The sequence below is a fragment of the Kalmanozyma brasiliensis genome, assembly GCF_000497045.1.
Source record: "Kalmanozyma brasiliensis GHG001 unplaced genomic scaffold PSEUBRA_SCAF15, whole genome shotgun sequence".
NCBI classification, from domain to species: domain Eukaryota; kingdom Fungi; phylum Basidiomycota; class Ustilaginomycetes; order Ustilaginales; genus Kalmanozyma; species Kalmanozyma brasiliensis.
Genome location: NW_015961954.1, coordinates 1 through 16300, shown reverse-complemented (window position 1 = coordinate 16300; position 16300 = coordinate 1). Strand labels below are relative to the sequence as shown.

Below are 16300 nucleotides of genomic sequence, written 5' to 3'. Positions count from 1 at the left end.
CGTGGGTTCTATCCGCCGAGGTTTGCATCGGCATCTGCCTTGTGGGCTTGTGTGTTAGGCCGGCCGAGCTTGCAACGGCATGCCATCGCCAGCCCCGTGAGCAGAGCGATCGCTGCTAGCTTCGCGTGCCGACGGATCCTTTGCTTTCAGTCAGTCCGTTCACGATCGAGCTTAGGCAGACCAATGTCATGCATAGTGGGCTCGCGTGTTAGGCCGCCGAGCTTGCATCGGCATGCCATCTCAAGATTGCATCGGCATGCCGTCGAGCCTTCTAAGCTCCGCTCGATAACGCCTGTCGACAGCACCCCTGAGAGCCCACGCCACTAACTTCGCGTGCCGGTGGATCTTCTCAAGCTCAAGCTGCTCAAGCTCAAGCCTGGGATGTAGGCACTCCAATGCTTCGTCAGCATACCCGTGAGCTAACCTAGGTAGCTTCGCGTTCCGACGGATCCCCTTCAATTCAATCACGATCAAGCTTGGGACGTAGGCAGACCAAGGTGTCGTCAGCATTCCTGACAGGTAGCGCCGGTAGCTTCGCGTGCCGGCGGATGCTCTGTTCGATTCGTTATCGATGAAGCTTGGAATGCAGGCCCACGGTTAAGCTTGGGATGAAGGTAGCCCAATGCCAAGCCTTGTGGGCTCGTCTGCGAGGCATGCTTCGGCAGCAAATTAACCTTACTGCATCGGAACGGATCCCGGCGGCGAGAGTTCAGAGGCAAGCTCATCACTTTGATCTTCTTCTTGCGATGTCGGCACTGGATCCAAGGCGCTCATGTACTGGTCGCCACGCAGATAAATAAAGAGACTTTCGCAGACCGTCCGACTTGGCTTCATCGACTCCAGGGTCTTCTCAGCCTTTCTCTCCAGGAACAGCGCATCAAGATCAGCAATCCTGAACAACCCTCGGCTGCCATCATGTCCATCGACAGCTCGCCGACCGCCGAGCCTTTCGCCCCGGCGTCGCTCAACGCCCTGTTCGCCGCCCGCGCTAAGACGCATCGCGACAAGATCTTCCTGTGTGTCCCTCGACCTGGGTTTGACAACGACGCTTCCACTTTCGCCTGGGACGAGTACACCTATGGCCAGATCGACCAGCTCCTCAACCAGCTCTGCGCCTCGTACGCCGCCAAGCTGCCTCCCAAACGACGCAACATCCCAACTCGGACCGTCGCCATCCTCGCCCCGAGCAGCTTCGACTACGCTCTCAATGCGCTGGCTCTCTACCGTGCCGGGCACTGCGTCGTCTATCTCTCGACCAACAATTCCACCGCTGCCCTCGCTCACTTGGTCAGGATCACCAAGACCAAGCACGTTCTGTACAGCGATGAGCAGAGCAAGGCTGCCGCTGCGCTCAAGGTCGAGCTCGGTCAGCAGGAGTTGGGCTCGGTTGAGATTATGAGGCGGAACACCGTTGCTGAAGCAGTGAGCCTGTCGCTCGCTGCGTCGATGGATCGCGCTCAATACATTTCGGAGCTTACTTCCGAGGAGGAAGCTTCAGAGAAGGCCAGCGTTCTCCACTCGAGTGGTTCGACCAGCTTTCCCAAACCAAGCACGTTCACGTAAGTCCCTCCGAATGTTCGACTAGAATGGACCTTGCAGCCCATCATCCCCTCATTGCTTCTGTAGCGGCCCTTTGGCTAACCTTTAATTTCGCGCTTTGCGTCTTTGCTCCACCGCTTCATGCTAGTCACCACGAGTCGGCCAACAAGCTGTTCACAACGGGAGCCACCGACACGTTTTCGACGATGCCACTCTTCCACGTGAGCGGCTTCAACACTCTCCTCTCGCCCATGCTGTCCACCAAGAAGCTCTACATGTACACCAGCCGCCTCACAGCCGACCTCATCGCCGCAGCGATCGGCAGGAGCACGGCCAAGCAGGCGTTCATCGTGCCGTTCGTCCTCAAGCTTCTTGCCGAGTCTCCCGCCGGCTTGCGCGCGCTTCAGAGCTTCACGCTGGTCACGTTTGGTGGCGCCGCCTGCCCGACTGCTATCGGAAACACGCTGGTCAACGAGCACAACGTCGCGCTGCAGAACGGCATCGGCTCCACCGAGGCCGGCTTCCTCCTGTCGAGCGCACGCGACTTTGCCACCGACAAGGAGTGGGAGTACGTCCGCCCGATCCTCAACGCCAAGGACTACATCGCATTCGAGAACACAGGCACAGACAAGGAGGGGCCGTACGAAATGGTGGTGCTCCCCGGCTTCCCCTCGCTCACCGAGAGCAACCGTCCCGATGGCTCGTACGCTACGCGTGATCTGTTCGTCAAGCACCCGACGCGCGAGGGGCTGTGGAAGTACGCCGGCCGCGCAGACGACACCCTCGTCCATTACAACGGCGAGAAGACCAACCCGGTCCCCATGGAGCTGGCCATTCGTGCGTCGCTCTACGTCGCCGACTGTCTGATTTTCGGCGCGGGCCGCTCGCAGACCGGTATTCTGGTGGTACCGAGCGAGAAGGCGTTCCAACAGGCCGAGACCCAAGCTTCATCTCAGACGGAAACGCAGCGGCTCGAAAAGCTCATCTGGTCCGCAGTGGAGAGCGGCAACGCCGAAGCACCGTCGCACTCGCAGATCATTCCGGAGCTGGTCATGATTCTGCCGGCTGGAACGAAGCTTCCTGCGGCCGACAAGGGGTCGTTGATCCGCGCCAAGGTCGCACGTGCTTTCGAGCGCGAGATCGACGAGCTTTACGCAAAGTACGATGCCGGACCCGCCGAGGGTGCCAAGATGACGCTGACGGACGAGACGGCGAGTGTCACGATCGTCGCCGAGATCCTCGCCGAGGTTGTCGGCACTCCTTCCAAGCAGCTCGAGACCGAGCTGCGAGACGCAGACCTCATCACGCTCGGCGTCGACTCGCTGCAAGCCACGCGCATCCGCAACTTGCTCCAACAGCGCGTTCGGCTGCAGTCGGCGCTGCCCGCCAATCTCGTATTTGAGCACCCGACCGTCGCCAAGCTGGCCAAGTGCGTGCTCAAGCACAGTCGTGGCGAGGGTTCGAGCAGCCAAGAGCAGGATCGAGCCGAGATCGAAAGTGCGCTTGCGCTGCTGGAGGAGATGAAGGGTCGAATCATCACGCGCGATGCGAAGCTGGCGTCCGACGTGGTGCAGAAGGGAACCGCGAAGCAGACGGTGGTGCTGACCGGCTCGACGGGGTCCCTTGGCGCCCACCTTTTGCACCAGCTGGCTCACCTCGACATGGTCGAGCGGGTGATCTGCCTGAACCGCGCACCCACCGATGCCGACGCTCTCGAGCGCACTGACTCCTCGCTGCAGGTCCGCAAGCTGGACACGCTCGACGCCCTCGCCACGTCGACCCAGACCTCCATCCTGTGCTTCGCCGCTCAGCTCGACAAACCCCACCTCGGCCTGAACGCAGATGCATGGCAACTCGTTTCGACCACCACCACCGCGGTGATCGACAACGGCTGGCCGGTCAACTTCAACATGTCCATCTCCTCATTTCGATCTCCCATCGTCGGCTCTGTCGCTCTCATCAACCTCGTCGCCGGCACACCGGCCACCCTGACCCCACGCTATATCTACTCCTCCTCGGTCTCTGCTGCCATGAACACCGGCAGTTCCGTGGAGGAATCGGTCGCGCCGACAATTCAGCAAGCCTCGCCGCTGGGCTACGGCCGCTCCAAGTGGATCGTCGAGCAGCTGTGCGCCTATGCGCAGCACCACGTCGGGGGTGGATTCGATGCGGTCCTCGCGCGAATTGGCCAGATGGTCGGCGATCGCAAAGCAGGAGTGTGGAACGAGACGGAAGCCATGCCTCTCACCATCAAGTCGGCGCAGGTTGTCGGATGTTTGCCTGATCTGCCTGGAAACATCAGCTGGCAGCCGGTGGACGATTCGGCGTTCATCATTGCGAGACTGCTCCTTCCCGAAAGACTGCAGGGTGTAGTGCACGTGCTGAACCCGGCTACCGTACCCTGGCGACAGGTGGTGCAGATGCTTAGGGTCAACCTCGGCGGGGAGGTAGAGATGGTCGACCCGACCGAGTGGGTGCGCCGCCTCGAGGAGTCGGACCCGGACCCGGCGCGCAACCCGACCATCAAGCTGCTCGAGTTCTTCCGCGCCTCGCCGGGCGGAGGACTCGCGTCGGACCAGGTGTACAGCACCGAGCGTCTGCGCGAGGTTTTCGCCGACCTGGGGCTCAAGCAGCAGCTCGAGGAGAGGCTGGTCCCCACGGATGCCGAGTTGGTCGGCAAGATCGTTGCTGCGTGGAAGGCAAGCGGGTTCCTCAAGTGATCAACTCGATCTTGCAGTGCGATTGAGTCGCTGAAATGTGGCTAGGCCCACTCGTCGTGCCCGGTTCGTCTCCTGTTAGCCCTCGTGTCGTCCCGCTTCCCAAGCTTCTCGCGTTCAAGTGTCCATGTCCTTCATGTCCCTCATGTCTCTCACGCCAGCTCCGGCTCAACGTAATGAAAGAACAGTGTTGCATGCCTTAGCGCCGCACGCGCGCGGACCTGTTTGTCAAGCCGGTCCATTTGTGCCTTCAGATGGTATACTATTACGTGACGAGGGGTAGAGACTAATGATACAGATGTTCTCGCCGACAATTGGCGGAGTGGTGTTGATGGTTCAGGCAGTGGCTGCAGCACTCTGACCGATGCGTTCGGCCATGACGGCTCCACTGGGCCCGGCGTAGCTGTTTCTGCCCCAAGTGACGTAACCCACGCTTGACAGGAGCACCACACCGACCAAGATGACGCTCGACCAGTTCATCGTGTTTGCCGTCGGCGGGTAGACGAAGGGGAAGCAGAAGATGACCCCGAAGAAGATCATGTACACCATCGCGATGACATTGACGGTCCAACCGACCGTCGAGCTGAGCTTGTACGGTCCGCGCTTCTCGATGTACCGTCCATTCAGCATGAACGAGCCGATGACCATGGCGTAGCATGCGAAGAAGAGGATAGTGAGCGCGGCGAGGAACGAGTTGAACGCAGTGATGCTACCGAGGTAGATGACGCCGACGCAGCTCGAGATGAGGACGCACAGCAGCAGCGATTGGACGGGCACATGGAGGCTCGTCGACATCTTGCTGAAGGTTTTCGGGAATAGGAGACCGCCATCGCGCGCGAAAGCCCACGAGACACGGCTTGCGACCGTCACCGAGGTCACGGCGCCGTACATGGAGAGGATGATCATGAAGAGCGACAGCACCACCGTCGCGCCGTTGCTCTGCGTCGCGTTGCGGATGATCTGGATGTACGGCACGCCCGTAGCGCTCGTCAGCACACCATCCACATCCACGATCGAGAACATGAAGCACAGCGTCACGAACAGCCCCGTTACAGTGCCGATGAGCACCGAATAGACCATCGCCTTGGGCACGTTCTTCTCCGGCTCGATAGTCTCTTCGGACAGATGGCTAGGCGAGTCGATGAGGATAAAAGCGCCCGAGGTGGCGATCTGGCCGAGACACCAGACGAGACCGTTGGAGCTCCAGCCGGTGGAGTTGATGATGTCGACGAAGACGAAGCGCGCCGACTGATGCGAGGGGGCGGTAGCGACGACGGTGATGCTAAGCACAATGCAGCCGGTGAAGAAGGTCACCAGTCCGATCTTGTCGAGCGCAGGCATGATCTTGACCGCGAAGAGATTGACGAGCAGACCGACGATGAGGACGGCTTGGAGCAAGAGCCACGTGTGCCACTGCTTGATGACATAGTCCGGGTGGTAGAGCACGGCGAGCGCAAGCACCTGCTGCGCGACAAGGGAGGCCCAGGTGGTCGCAGTGACGATCCACGCAAACGTGTTGAGCCAGGCAGTGGTCCACGCGACAAACTTACGGCTCGACTTGGAGGATCCCTCGTAGGCCCAGTCGAGGACACCTCCTGCGGTCGGGTAGGCGGAGGCAAGCTCGGCCAGTGAGATGGCGATGCAGAGGATGCAGAAGGCGCAAACGAAGATACCCCAAAAGAGACCGGGCGGGCCGCCAACGCTGAGGACCGTGACCATGGTGACGATCTGGCCGGCCCAGTAGCCCGCGCCGAGCAGGCCAACGCCAAGAAGCGGCATCAGGCCGAACTGGCGAATGAGCGGCTCGGAGACGTGATCGTGACCGGCATAGCTCGCGACTTCGCTCGAGTGTCCGACCTCGGCGCCCTTCTTGTGGTCGGAAGCGTCTGACATGGTGGCCATGCGTCTGTGCGACGGGAGCAGTCCTTACTGTCGTGAATGGAAGTGGACAGGGGTATGAGACCAACGAGAGGCGCAGGTCTTGATGGTGCGGTCGCGGACGCTGAAGATGGTGCCTGGTGTGTCGAGCGGCGGAGCGGCGATGTGGAATGCTCAGAATAAGGACCGGTGGGGGGAGACGGACGGCATTGATCGTGGGGCAGCCAAGCGGCCACGCTACATATATACAAAGCGCAGCAAGATCGTTGTCGTTCAGGAACGAGGTCAGCATTCGAGGTCCGGCTTGAGCTTCGAGTGGAGCAATCGAGCTTGATAGCCGGCCCTGGTAGAGCAGAGATAGTGACCGCGGCAAGGACAAAAAGACGGGGCACAAGGGCAACCCGCTCAGACAACAAGGTTCAGGTACAAGCGCGGGGGCAACCAATGAGAGCAAGGTGGCAATTCGCCTGCATTGTTGATGCGAGAGCGGAGTGCGGAATTGATAGAGATCCTCTTGGTTCTTTGTCTGTGGTAGAACTGTCATTGCGGCTGCCGAGATCAGAAGGCTCAAGCTCTGCCAGCTTAGCGTATTGCATATGTGCGCGACAAGGCAGGACAGCTTCTGAGCTGCGATACCGACCCGGAACAGTGGCAAGGCAGCAGATCGTCGCGGCTCTACGGTATCAGAGACTATCCACGCGGGAAAAGGAGGTCATGCGGCAAGGGTTCAAGGCTTGAAGGGGTGCCGGCGGACGCGAAAACAAGGAGGAGCCAGAGCAGTAGGACCGCGCTTCGCGCGGCTGGATCGGCATCCAGAGATACCTCAACCTGCGGCCCAGTATCTGTGTATGGCATGCATAGACGCGCTTGCCGCGACCCTGTTTGACATCGTTGGCCTTCTCTGCGTACCAGCTCCGTAACGGGGCAACATGAGGGTAAATTTGGCTCTAGTCGGGTATCCATTCAGCTCACAGCGTGTGCCTTCCCTGGAACTGTCGTTCGCGCTGAGGCTCTTACCCTCCCATCGACTTTCTGTATGGACGTGGACGCGCTGTAACCGCGCTATCCGCTCCCTAGTGCCCCTTCTCCTCGTGACCATATCATCCGATAAGATAAACAAGAGCAAGTCCGACTTCCTTTGTTCCACTTTGATAGATTTATGCGCTGCAGGTCAGTTGACCACCGTGCTGCAAACAAGATAGAGCTGCAAGTTCGGCTATCCGCGCTGCTGCTCTGTTCGCCGCAGTCCGAAGTTCAACGATAGCAGTGAGCTCCCGACCTCGGCTGAATACCATTAGCCTACTTCGGCACTGAGCGACGATCTCGCTTGCATTTGTTGTTCAGTCCAAGCGCAGCAGCCATCATCGTGCCCGTATGAGTCCGAGCCCGCTGCGTTGAGCCTCGTTTGATGGCCCAGTCGGCTGTTTTGGCAGCTGGCTGAGCTCCATAAGTGAGACCGCCATGCCATCGGATGTAATTGTGCGACGATGATCTGCAGGCCGACCGCGGCCCTCCGACAAGCCTTATAAGGTCGCTGCGTGCGCCATCTAGGTGCATCGTTCCCCCTGCGTTTCGCAATTCAAGTCTCGACAATGTGGTCATTCGCACTCCTCACAGCGCTACTTCCTCTGCTGGGCGCAACCAGTCCTGTCCCGGCGACCGAGCTGGCGGCACGAAACAAGAACCCTCCTTATTACAGGGACCCCGAATGTCCCGCCGGCACCACCCCAGGCTTCGAATTCTTCACAGCGCGGTATGACGTCCCTGCGAAAGAGTTCTACGCCAAAGTGGGCTCGTTCTACGACGAGGTGTGGTATGTGAGTATCCCGATCGCTTTCTTCATATCTCCTGCCCTTCGCCCACGCTGACGACCAAAGTGCTTTGTCGTACACTTCAGATCGGACTGCCGCCCAACCGCACCGTCGGGCCGGACAACACCGTCGGTTCGATCCGCGAGATTGACTTTGCAGGCACGATCCTGCACGAGCAGCTGATCAAGTACACTGCCAAGCCGACCCTGCTCGAGCTTCAGTGGCACCTGGTCAACGGTCCCATCAACGTGACGGGTGCCGTGGCCGACGACCCGCCCGATGAGGTGGTGCTCTTCGGCAGCTACACGGAGGACCTGCGGGTCGAATCGATCTGTGCGGGCAAGGCGACGTTTATCACCTTCACGGGCAGGTACTGCTTCGACAAGCCCGGACCGGCGTACAAGATCTTCGACGTCGCGCACTCCAGTTCCATCGAGGCGGTCGCACAGGGGCTGAATGCGACGTTGATCCAGGGCAACGGCACGTGCCCTTCCTAGACGTATGCACGGCGTATCACACAATGGGTGCAGGGTCAAGAACAGGACGCAGCTTGCCATCTTGGACATGCCCCTCCGCTGCGCCTCGAATTCAAAGTGCACCTTTTGGGTCCTCAATTTCTCATCGTTGAAGCAAAGCAGAAGCACACGCATTCCTTTCCATTGCGAGTTTGTGATCTAGGCCCACTCAATGACAGGCTTGATGACGCGCCCGCTCTCCTGATCCTCGACCGCCTTGTTCATGTCGGCAGGCTGGTAGACCGCCACCATCTTTTCGAGGAATTGGAGCTCGCCAGCCTCGAGCTTGCTCACCAGATAGGGGAGCGTAATGGAGGGCACGGAGTTGCCTGTTCGAGGGAAATCGCGGAAGACGTCAGATCTGGCAGCTGAGAAGTGGGAAGAAGGATCTGATGGTTCACTGACCCATGAGAAGGCCCTCGACCGAGGCTGCTTGCGCCTGTAGAACCCAAACAGGCACTCACAATGTCAGCGACTTTCCTTCCTCGAATCATTCCGTTGCTGTGACCTACCAAGATGTAAGCGTGAGGCACGGGCAGCGGAGCCTCCGGCGGCGGCGCGCCAACCACCACCGACCTGCCTCCCACCGCGAGCGCCATGATCGCATTCCCGATCGCAACCGGCGACCCGCTCGCCTCAATCGCCAAGGAAGCACCCCTCCCATCAGCGCTGCATTCCTTCACCTTGGCCGCAAATGCCGCCGTATCCAGACCTTTGACATTGATCACATGAGTGGCGCCAATTTCTTTGGCAAGCTCGAGCCGGCTGTCGTTGAGATCGCACGCGATGATGGCGCCAAACCCGAGCGTCTTGCCGCCGTAGATGGCGCCCAGGCCGACACCGCCCATGCCGGTCACGAGAAGGGTCTGCTGACTGCGCTCGTAACGGGATGACGTTCGTGCAGAAGCAGGGATAGGGACGCCAGCGGAATCGAACAGCTCAAACGAGCGAGGCTGGTCCGAGGGCGCTTTTTCAAAGACGGTTGCGAAGCCCGTCTGGAAGCCGCAGGCCAGGGCGCAGACCAGCTTGGTGGGGGCATTGGCGCTCACCTTGGTCAGGCTGCGGTCGGTGACAGCCATGCGGCTGGAGAAGGAGCTCTGGCCAAAGTACTTGATCTGCGCCTCGCCTTTGCTGCCGTCTTGCGCAGTGTAAGGGACAGTGACATGCTGCATGTCCTTGGTGTAGTTGACGAGGTTCATAGGAACAAAGATGTCGCAGTAGGCCGGACGACTGGACAGACAGTTGTTACAGCCGCCACAGCTGCAGAAGCTCGCCAGTACCGAATCGCCCACTTTCAGATCGCCACTGAAGGTGCTCGACAGATGCTCGACCACGCCGGCTCCCTCGTGGCCGTAGATGCAGGGCAGAAGGTCGGGTGTGGCCAGGTTGCGAGAGTTGATGTCGGTGTGGCTGTTGCCTCGAGTGGGTCAGTGACAGGTCTGAGCAGCAAAGAACTGAAGGCGGACCACTCACCATACACCTGTGTGTTTAAACCGGACAATCACCTCGTCCGACTGAAGCTCGGCAAGATCGAGCTGGATGTCGACCAGCTTGAATGGTCCCTTGGCTTCATCGACGACGAGCGCTTTGGCTTCGAGTATTTGCGTCATGATGGGCCGTCAGTCTTGATGATGTTGGTGGTCGTAGCTCACGAGAGACTCGGTCTGACGCACGTCTCAACGCGGAGCTCGCTCAGACAACACGCTCGGCTAGGGCAATCGGTCCCCTTGGCGGTGAGCCCACAGCATGGCGTAAGAACATGGCGGTGCAACTTGCGTTCATAAACTCGCTGCCCTCGGTCAAGCAGGCATCACCGACCGCACGGAAGACATGATCTGAGCGCAGTGAATCGCACACGACAGTCCGCAAAGCGGAGCGAGGTCAATACAGTCGGAGAGTGAACAAGTTCTCGGGCGAAGACAAGTGCGGAAGACACGGCGGTCGTGACAGGTGTTCTTTTTTGCGGGGAAACGGCGAATTAAGGTTTTGGCGAGCTTGTGGGGTTCGGTAGCAGATCACGATAGCGTTGGTGGTCACATCGGCGATGGCAGGTCAGCGTCAGTGACGAGCATACTTGGAATCATTCGACGTCTGTTCCTCTTGAGGTCAGCATTTGTGCTGTGTTACAGCGGGAGTGCATGTCTTCTAGCACGTAGAACTCAAGCCCAAGCTCATCAGATCGAGGGATGGCAAAGATGGTCGATTTGGCATGCATCCACAGAAGACAGCTCCTCACAACTTCGGTGCCTTGCTCAGGGTGGGCGCATCGGCATCCTTCTCCTTGACTTCGCCCATCTTAAGCTCGTCTTTGACCTCGGAATGGCTCATCCTATCCCAGCCATCCGACTCGTCCTCGCTGTCCTTCTTCGCACCGCCCGTCGATTCGTGGTCGAGCTTCTCTCCCGTCGCCGTCGCCGCCTTGTCACGCACTAGCCCGACTACATGCGCCATCAAGAACTCGCCGATCGCCTCAAAATAGCCGCTCTTGATGCAAGTATCGTTATGAGTTCCGTCGCGGAACTCCTTCTTGACCTTGACCTTGCTGTTGCAGCGTTCAAAGAGGGCGTCCATGTGGGCGGGAGGCACCAGCTCGTCCTGCCTTCCCGACAGGAAGAGCGTGGGTACTTTGGTTGAGATTTTGCCAATAATGATGCCCGAGTTCCAGAACTCTCGACAGAGGAAGACAAATGGCCGTACGGGCGGCAGGACGTGCGGGATGAGTTCGGGGATGCTGAGGAAGGTGTTTTCGAGGACAAGCGCGTGCACCGAGGCTGGGTTGCGTGCGGCGAGGTCAATAGCTACCGCTCCACCGATGCTCTGTCCATACGCAACCAGGATCGTCGAGGAGAGAGACGGGTGAGAGCGAATGTAGTCGAGTGTGGTCTGTGTGTCGATCTTGATGCCGCGCTCGTTGGCTTTGCCAGAGGAGAAGCCGTACCCACGGTAGCTGAGCATGATGACGTTGCAGCCAAAGCGCTTGTAGAAGACGGCTGCTAGTGGTAGTCGGTGACCCATGTTGCCGGCGTTTGCATGGAGAAACAGAACAGTGGGGCGCTGGGACGCTAGATCGGCGTCGACCACGTCTAATGGTACCATGCCCGTCTGTGTTGGTGTCGACTTCCGTTCGATCTGCGGAGGCTTCTCGTCGTCGACCTCTTGTATCTTGGGCGTGGGTCTCCGTGTGGCGAGCTTGGTACCTTGCAGCATGACAAAGATGCGTATGCGCTCCGAGTCCGGTGTGATGAGCTCCTCCTCGATGTACGGCAGATCGTATTCATCAGGAGTATTGACCTCGGCTTTGGACCCCGCTGGGAAGCCAGCTGGATAGATGAGTGACGTTTGATATCGGTAGAGAAGTCCAGCGGTAGAGACGAGACCGACTGCCAACACACCGCCGACGACGCGGACGATGGATCCGAAAGAGGGGAGGTAACCCATCGTGGCGTGAGAAAGCAAACCGTCGATGCTGTGCTTCTTCGGATCAACCGTCTACCGGTACTGAGATCGTGACTGATACTAAGAGAAAGTCCTGCGAATCAATCGGAGTGACCGTTGCGCTCGTTGTCGGAAGAATGCCGAGTGTGACGTTGTCGAGGCGGGCAGAAGTGTGATGATAGCGAGCAAAGAAGTGCTGTGCCGGTCACGGGCCCAATTTTGTAAGCTCAGCCGCTGCAGGACCCTGAATCGCTTCTGGTCTAACACACCGCCTCCTGGCCCCAAAATTAGCCTGCAGACCAATGCCAGGGTTCCGGTGGAGGCTTCTTCTCGTTTCTTCTTGACGGCGACCAACACCACCCACGCTCCCACTCATCCTCGCTCGAATCCACAGCACAATGCCAGCAACAATACCGACACCCCCTCATCTCGAGACCAAGCAAGAGACCGCCGAGCGCGAACGATGCGAGCAATGGACCGATCAGCTCTTCCGCACTTCGCCCATGGTCCGATTCATGTCGAAACACCTCACCCTGCTTGATTGCAATCCGACATCACCCCTCCCCGCACCGACATCTTCGTCATCCTCAAGCCCATCACCACCGTCCCAGCCGAAACTCGTCATTGCGCCGTGTCCGCCCGACACAGCAGGCGGCTTCTCGCCCTCGATCCCTGGCGAGCCTACCAGCCACTCTTCGATCCTCATCTGCTCGAACCGCATTATGAACAAGTCGCATCTCGAAGACACGCTCTCGCACGAAATGGTACACTGGTACGACCATTGCCGATTCCTCGTCGACTGGACAAATCTGAGGCATCTTGCCTGCTCCGAGATCCGCGCCAACAGCCTCAGCGGTGACTGCGGCTTCGGCAGAGAGTACACAAGGAAGAACTACGCCTTCAAGCTGCAACATCAGACGTGTGTCAAGAGGAGAGCAGTGATGAGCATCATGGCGAATCCGGACTGCGGTGGCGATCAGGACAAGGCCGAGAGGGTGGTGGACGAGGTGTTTGAGAGTTGTTTCGGCGACACAAGGCCGTTTGACGAGGTGAGTTTGCATTTGACGAGTCGAGACGGTGGGTTGAGAGAGGAGGTCACTAACGCGCCGACTTGCTCTTCTTTTCACAGATCTACTGAGCCGAGTCTTCAAACACCCTCATAGTTATGGACGCAATCACACCGGCCGCAACAGTCCGTACGACATTTGTCATTATCTGAGCACTGGCTGCGAATAGAAAAGGGCATTACGTTGAACAAGTGGTGTAAGGGCGGCGGGACAGCAACGATCTCTGCTCGCGGCTTACGCTTTTTGCGGGATCTGCTCGTAGGCGACGGTGTCGAAACTGGTGTGCATTGCCTTGTACGTGCTTGTATAAGGGTTCGTGCTGATGCTCCAGCGATGCGCCGTGAGCTTGCTGTAGAAACGCGAGTCTTTCCTTGACGGCGACGAGTGCGAGTCGGAAAGCTGCGTCGTTTCCGGCATCACTGCTCCACGCGATCCGACAGGTTCAACAGCAGTGTCGCCAGACATCTCTTGGTGATGTGATCGTTCTTCAGCAGCTGGCTGAACGTGGCGTCCCTCAAAGGGCCGGGCAGGCATGCCCGCAACGCCTCCCTCGCCCTTGGGTTGTCGCTCAATCGCAGGTAGCACCTGACAACGTGCTTGAGCAACCTCACCGCCTGGCTTTCGACAATCTGGCTGACCATGTTGCTCAGCACCGTGCCCACGGCATAGAAGCGCTCGTACGTCTGGCAGATGTAGGCCAACCCCATGTCGTCTAGCAGGATCTTTTGCACGATGAAAATGGCGACCGTCTTGCTGAGCTCCGAGCCGGTCTCCATGATGCGCAAGCAGAGCGGAATGATCTCGGTCGATAGGAGGAACGTGATGACGTCCGAGTTGTCGTTCTGCTTGACCAGTGCGCCGATCACGCCCAGCGAGGTGAGGCGGAGGTACTCGAAGGGGCGCGTCTTGGAGGTGGTGTTGAGGAACGGGTAGAGGAAGAGCGGGATGTGCGCTTGCAGGAATAGGCCGCGGGTCTCGCTGTGCGAGGCGACGCATTGAAGAAGTGCAAGGGCGTTGCAGACTCTGTTGCTCGCTTGGGCCGTCAGAGCAGGGGGAGAGAGGAGCGGGTAGACCGAGACAATCTCCTGAAGCAGCGACGACATGACACCAAAGCTGTGCCAAAGGACGAGAGCGAGATCCTCGTATTGTTCGCGCTTCTTGCTCAGCTCCAGCAGTGCATGCTCACGCTGAGCGGAGGATCCAGGCAGGCTGTCGAGATCGCTGGGAGAGGTGGCGCCTTCGCGGTCTCCGTTGCTGTTCTGCGTGTCATCGTTCTTGCTGTTGCTTTCGCCATCAGCGGTGTTGGCAGAGGGAGGAGGCGAGGCGGAACCCTGCTTGCGGTTGGTGGCCGAGGTCGCGTTGGGTTCAGGTCGTTGGCAGAGCTGCGTGATGAGGTGGTAGACGCTGAGTGCCGTAGTGGGCGTGCCTCCAGGACCGGTACCTGCTGGCATCGTGGGTCCAGCATTGGGCGGGGGGCCAGCAGCAGACAGCATCGAGGGCCCAAGGTCAACGCCGGCTAAAGATCCGCCCATGCCGGGAGGAGGAGCACCATTCGAATTGGTGTTAGCATTGTTGCCGCCGTCGATGAGACCGTTGCCAAGCATGGGGCTAGGGCTGTGAAGCATACGACTCTGCATGCTGCCTGCGGTGCCAGGTCGACCGGCCATTTCAAGCGAGCTTCCTTCAGTGGACGGAGGAGGTAGCTCCTAGCCGATCGATGAGCTGCGCGTATCGGAGATCGAGGGCAGCGGCGTCCTAAGTGCTGATATGACGGTCCGAGCTAGGTGTTAGTGATGGTCCCGAGCTGACATACGAGCAACGATGGCTGAGCTGGTGAAGAAAGTGTGTCGAGGTGGGGCGCGTGTGTCGAAGCACTTGACCGATCGATCGATGTCTATTCGGGTCAAAGAGCTGTTCGTCGTCGGAAGGCGGGCGGGTCGTTTTGCTGACTAGGGGTATCGAGCGTGGGAATGCTGATGCAGCTTTTGGAGAGATGCGTAGGTGGTGATGATACAGGACAAGTCTAGAGATACACAGAGACCGGAGTTGCCGAAGAGAAGAACGGTGTGCTTCCGACAGAGCGACCGGCCAAGATTGAGCTCGACACCGTCACTGAGTTGTCGCAAGGATCGTCCACAGAAAGCGCAACGGTCGCTGCTTTGAGAGTAGAAGGTATAGAGAGCGAGCTGCGGTCGAACGAGAAGGTAGCAAGTATGGTGCAAACAAGATGGTGTTGCACTCGCACCAAACCTTGTCCCATCTGCGAATGCAGCTCGCTGCCGACCTGGTTCCTAGCTCCGGAGAGTATGACGCCGCTCTGTCTTCGTGCTTCCTCTCTCTCTCTCTCTTTCGCACGCTTCCGAAGAAACGATGTGATTTCATGGAAAAGGAGAAAAATCGAGTCCAACACTTCGCTTTCTTCCGCTGAGGTCACACGGCACAGCACAGCGCTCTCTGACTCCGCCTCTTCTCAAATCGGGAGGCGCCTGCCGCATTTCAGTTACGAAATTTCCTGCGATCACGCTCCGATTTCCCGACGCGATTCAGTCAAACCTCTCACAATGACACCAATTTTTCGGATTTTATTTTTCCGGCTTGCAATTTTCAACATGCACAAAGCGTTATACATGTATCTATTGGAAATCAACCCCTCAATAGCAGCAGTGGGAGATCAACAGTAGGCAAGTAGGCTTCAAAAGGTAGCTTACCAATGTTGCTATGACAGTAGCAATGTTGGGAATAAATCAGAGACAACAGACGTTGTATGGAGGGTTTGAACAATGTACTTGAATTAGGGAAGTGACGTCTAATCTACAAGGGCCGTCCACTATATACATGCTGTAAAGGACCGGTGGAGCACTAGACCACTCACCGCCAGATTCATCTACACCGTTAGACATTCTCCCACACCGTAGGACACCAAGACCAGCTCCACGCACCGGCACAGCTCCCTGTAAGGGGACGCGTGCCTGATAGCCGTCTCGAGGCTCAACTCTTGACTTTGGCAATGGCAAGGCAATGCAAGCCGAGATCAGCGAGCTTGGCGTAGGGTAGTGTTGCTCTGCCGAAGTGGGAGGCGGCTATCGACTAACCCTTTGAACACTCCGTTCAGAGGCAGCGCGGCGTAACTTGGTGGTGTAGGTGTAGCTCCTACGCCCCGTGAGTGTTCTTGACGGCAGCGTAGAGCTGTGGGCGATCGGGTGAGCCGTTGGCGTGATCGCTGGCTGGGTCGTGATGGTGTTGGTGGAGGTTCCAACACTCCAGTTGAGGTTCCGGCTGCAGTTGAGGTGCTGCAGTGTCAGTGACGGTTCTGACCAGTCCTGTGTCAGACGGCACAG

At 58.6% G+C, this 16300-nt stretch overlaps 7 protein-coding genes across 7 annotated transcripts; 3 read left to right on the top strand and 4 right to left on the bottom strand.

Moving 5' to 3' along the window:
* Positions 1 to 915: 915 nt before the first annotated feature.
* Positions 916 to 4259, top strand: PSEUBRA_001648 (AMP-dependent synthetase/ligase; the record flags this gene model as incomplete). Its single annotated transcript, XM_016434880.1, has 2 exons — positions 916 to 1559; positions 1688 to 4259. 2 exons carry the CDS (start codon positions 916 to 918, stop codon positions 4257 to 4259), a joined length of 3216 nt encoding a protein of 1071 aa, XP_016293567.1.
* Positions 4260 to 4592: 333 nt separating this feature from the next.
* PSEUBRA_001647 (Amino acid/polyamine transporter I) lies at positions 4593 to 6149 on the bottom strand (the record flags this gene model as incomplete). The annotated part of the gene is made up of 1 exon (XM_016434862.1): positions 4593 to 6149. The coding sequence occupies one exon, from the start codon at positions 6147 to 6149 to the stop codon at positions 4593 to 4595; it is 1557 nt and encodes a 518-aa protein (XP_016293566.1).
* A 1577-nt stretch (positions 6150 to 7726) lies between these two features.
* PSEUBRA_001646 (uncharacterized protein) lies at positions 7727 to 8442 on the top strand (the record flags this gene model as incomplete). Its single annotated transcript, XM_016434883.1, has 2 exons — positions 7727 to 7951; positions 8032 to 8442. 2 exons carry the CDS (start codon positions 7727 to 7729, stop codon positions 8440 to 8442), a joined length of 636 nt encoding a protein of 211 aa, XP_016293565.1.
* Positions 8443 to 8619: 177 nt separating this feature from the next.
* On the bottom strand, positions 8620 to 10070 carry PSEUBRA_001645 (Alcohol dehydrogenase GroES-like protein; the record flags this gene model as incomplete). The annotated part of the gene is made up of 4 exons (XM_016434870.1): positions 8620 to 8789; positions 8866 to 8899; positions 8973 to 9870; positions 9934 to 10070. The coding sequence occupies 4 exons, from the start codon at positions 10068 to 10070 to the stop codon at positions 8620 to 8622; spliced, it is 1239 nt and encodes a 412-aa protein (XP_016293564.1).
* Positions 10071 to 10692: 622 nt separating this feature from the next.
* PSEUBRA_001644 (uncharacterized protein) lies at positions 10693 to 11898 on the bottom strand (the record flags this gene model as incomplete). Its single annotated transcript, XM_016434864.1, has 1 exon — positions 10693 to 11898. One exon carries the CDS (start codon positions 11896 to 11898, stop codon positions 10693 to 10695), a length of 1206 nt encoding a protein of 401 aa, XP_016293563.1.
* A 395-nt stretch (positions 11899 to 12293) lies between these two features.
* PSEUBRA_001643 (Peptidase M76, ATP23) lies at positions 12294 to 13033 on the top strand (the record flags this gene model as incomplete). Its single annotated transcript, XM_059464691.1, has 2 exons — positions 12294 to 12944; positions 13025 to 13033. 2 exons carry the CDS (start codon positions 12294 to 12296, stop codon positions 13031 to 13033), a joined length of 660 nt encoding a protein of 219 aa, XP_059320804.1.
* A 345-nt stretch (positions 13034 to 13378) lies between these two features.
* On the bottom strand, positions 13379 to 14599 carry PSEUBRA_001642 (Rcd1; the record flags this gene model as incomplete). The annotated part of the gene is made up of 1 exon (XM_016434868.2): positions 13379 to 14599. One exon carries the CDS (start codon positions 14597 to 14599, stop codon positions 13379 to 13381), a length of 1221 nt encoding a protein of 406 aa, XP_016293561.2.
* Between the last annotated feature and the right edge of the window lie 1701 nt (positions 14600 to 16300).